This window comes from Mauremys reevesii, linkage group 1, assembly GCF_016161935.1.
Source record: "Mauremys reevesii isolate NIE-2019 linkage group 1, ASM1616193v1, whole genome shotgun sequence".
Lineage (NCBI taxonomy): Eukaryota > Metazoa > Chordata > Testudines > Geoemydidae > Mauremys > Mauremys reevesii.
This window is the reverse complement of record NC_052623.1, coordinates 8,598,617-8,601,853: the sequence shown is the minus strand read 5'-3', so window position 1 is coordinate 8,601,853 and position 3,237 is coordinate 8,598,617. Positions and strand designations below refer to the sequence as shown.

General features: G+C 44.5%; 1 protein-coding gene across 1 annotated transcript; it reads right to left on the bottom strand.

Annotated features, from left to right (window-relative positions):
• Positions 1–1,454: 1,454 nt before the first annotated feature.
• Positions 1,455–2,393, bottom strand: LOC120398560 (putative olfactory receptor 52P1). Its single transcript, XM_039526081.1, has one exon. It carries the CDS (start codon positions 2,391–2,393, stop codon positions 1,455–1,457), a length of 939 nt encoding a protein of 312 aa, XP_039382015.1.
• Between the last annotated feature and the right edge of the window lie 844 nt (positions 2,394–3,237).

The window sequence follows — 3,237 nt, the reverse complement described above, 5'->3', positions numbered from 1 at the left end:
CACACAGTCTAAACTCTAAACCCTCTTAGACTGAGCAGCAACTAGATGAAGCAGTTTTTTCTCACCCCACTGGATACTGCAGGCCTTAATGCACAGGTTTGTTCCTTAAACCTGGGCCAATCTCCTGTGTTGGAGTCTTGTCTTCTTCTCGCTGTATTGCTTGCTCGCACCATAGGTGCAGACAGGAGAAGAGCCCAGTATGTGTCCACTCTGTCTGTTTTATACCCTCAGTCCGTGTGCTTGGGGAGCACAAGTCCAGGCATGTCAGTATGGGGAGGATTCCTGAATCTCTCCAGAGAAGATCAGCAATTCCTCGGGTGTGGCCTCATGCAGGTGAGACATTGCATTGTGACTCCCTTGCTGGACAATGGCTGTTGATGGGTGGTTCTTTGACACCCTGTGTGGGTGCTGGTTACTTTCCCTGCTGTTGCCTCATGGTGAGAGCTAATATCTGGCTGATTCCACAACTTACAGCAAGCTTTAGTGACCACCATACAACACAAATCTCATCACTTCATATGCATTAATGATACACGTATATGGGTAGGGAAATGACTTTGAGCAGATCATAACCTTTCCCCTGCTATCTTACAAGGCATGCTTTATATTTAACAACATGATTATATGAAAATGAGGAATATGGGGGTTCCAATATGCTCCCCCAAGGTATAGAATGTCACATTGTGTCTTTGGATTGGAGCAGTTTTCAAACAGCATTTAACATTTCCAGAATATTTCTTTGGAGCACAATGATAAAAAACAAAAGTAAAGTTTTCCATTAAATTCTTTAATGCTGAAGGCTTGTAAATTCATCAGCATTTTTGCTCAGGAGAATCAGTTCTGTGGGTGCCTTCATTGTATCTAAATACTGAATCTGAGAGGCAGCTTGCTTGACCAAGCTTTAATTTGTTATGAAATATGTTCAAGAGGCCAAATAAAAAAAGTCAGCTTTACTGCTCTAACCCCATAATAAAATAGTACAGGAAAAAGGTTAATATGATACCAGCCTCTGGGAAGCCGTCTCATGCAGTAATGTTATATTCACCTTACGCAGAACGTGCGCTCCCCAAAGTTACACATTTCAGCTTTTATCATTTATATAAAAATTTCAAAAGTTAAACATATTTACACGTCAATAACATTGAACCCATTAATTTTTCCCAGTTCCTAAGTGTAAGTGGGGAACTATTGTGGTGACCTTTCTTGGCTTCTGCGCTACCCTAGGGCAATTGGCTAGTACAGGGATCTAAAGCCCCACTCCTACTCCCTTTACCCAGAGGCTTCCTGCGGTGCTTGGTGATGCAGTGATAAGCTGTTATGTGTGAGAAACCTCTCAGACTGTGAACTCCCACAATGCTGAGGTCAGCCAAACTGGTACAGAACACCCCTGATTAAGGAGGAGATATTGTTTTTCCCTCTCATCAGACAGGTTTAAAGTCAGTGTCCACCTCCAATCACCTTCTGCTGGTATATTTGCCCACTTTGTCACGAAGCTCTTTGGTTTTGACCCCATAAATGATAGGGTTCAGCATGGTTGGGATAAGGATGTAGAGGTTGGCCAAGATGATGTGAACATGGGGAGAAATGCCCTGACCAAATTGGTATGTCAGAGAGGTGAAGAGGAAGGGAGTATATGTTGTCATCATCACACAGATGTGGGCTGTGCAGGTGTTGAGGGCTTTCTGGTGGACTTTCTTGGAGGAGATTCTGACGACGGCCCTGACGATCAGACCATATGATAGGGCAATGAGAGTTAGGTCTAACCCAGTGACTACAAATGTAATCACCAAAGAATACATCCTGTCAACCGTGGTGTCCCCACATGTTATCTTTACCACAGCCATGTGGTCGCAGTATGTATGGGGGATAATGCGGTTGGTACAGAATGGCTGCCTGATCAAGATTAGTGGCATGGGCAGGATGAAGAGAACGGCTCTTATCAAACACACTAGCCCTAGATTAGCTATTCGTGCATTGGTGAGGATGGTGGCGTATCTGAGAGGGTTACATATGGCAACATAGCGATCGAAGGCCATTGTCACGAGGATGGCGGAGTGCATCGCAGAAACCGCATGAATGAAGAACATCTGGGTGAGGCAGCCACCCACTGTAATGCCTTTTAAATTGAACCAAATTATACACAGTGTCTTTGGCATGATGGAGGTAGATGTACCAATGTCTGCGAGTGCCAGCATACAGATCAGAAGGTACATCGGCTTGTGCAGGGTCTGCTCTTTGCCTACAACAAACAGAACTGTGAAATTTCCCAACAGACTGATAATGTAGAACGTAGAAAAACAGATGGAAATCCAGAGGTGGGCAGCTTCCAGGCCAGGGATTCCCATTAGCATGAATGTTGAAGGGTCAGAGGGGGTGAGGTTGAAAGCTGCCATGAGGTTCTCGATGCAACAATAGGGCTAAGAAATGCTCAAGGTGCCTGTGCAGGGAGAGAAACACATCGAGTGGGTTTACACACTTCATAGCAAGTAGCATGGTAAAGATTTTATAGTTCTTATCCATCTAGAAAGGGGGTAAGTATTGAAGTGGCAACATTTAGAGATGGTACCAGATTACTTTGGTCATAGTCAAGTCCAGAGAAGTCTTCAGAGGGAGCTAATGAAGCCAGGTGAATGGGCAACATGATGGCAAATATCAATAAGAGCAACGTGTTTGCCTATTGGAGGGAAATGCTTGAAGTCCTCAAACATCTGGGAAGTTCTAATTTAATTGAATGGACTCAGGACAGGGACCTGGGCATCATGGTACACACCTCCAGAAAACCCTGCTTACAGTTCAAGCATGGACAGAGACTAAGCAAAACATTGGGATCCAGGAATAGTGGGATGGGAAATAATACAGATAATACACTGCCATAAAATTAGTCCATCAATGTTTCATCATCCTCTGGACTCCTCTGTGTAGTAGTGAGCACCCATCTCACAAAGGATATTGCAGAACTAGAGGGGTTCAGAAAGTGCAATGAGAATGATAATGGCCCTGGGGAAACTCTTATACGGAGAGAGGTTGAAAAGACTAGGATTGTTACCTTACAAAGGGGACAAATAAGAGGAGGGGAGGGATAGCTCAGTGGTTTCAGCATTGGCCTGTTAAACCAAGGGTTGTGAATTCAATCCTTGAGGGGGCCACCTAGGGATCTGGGACAAAATCAGTACTTGGTCCTGCTAGTGAAGGCAGGGGGCTGGACTCAATGATCTTTTAAGTTCCCTTCCAGTTCTA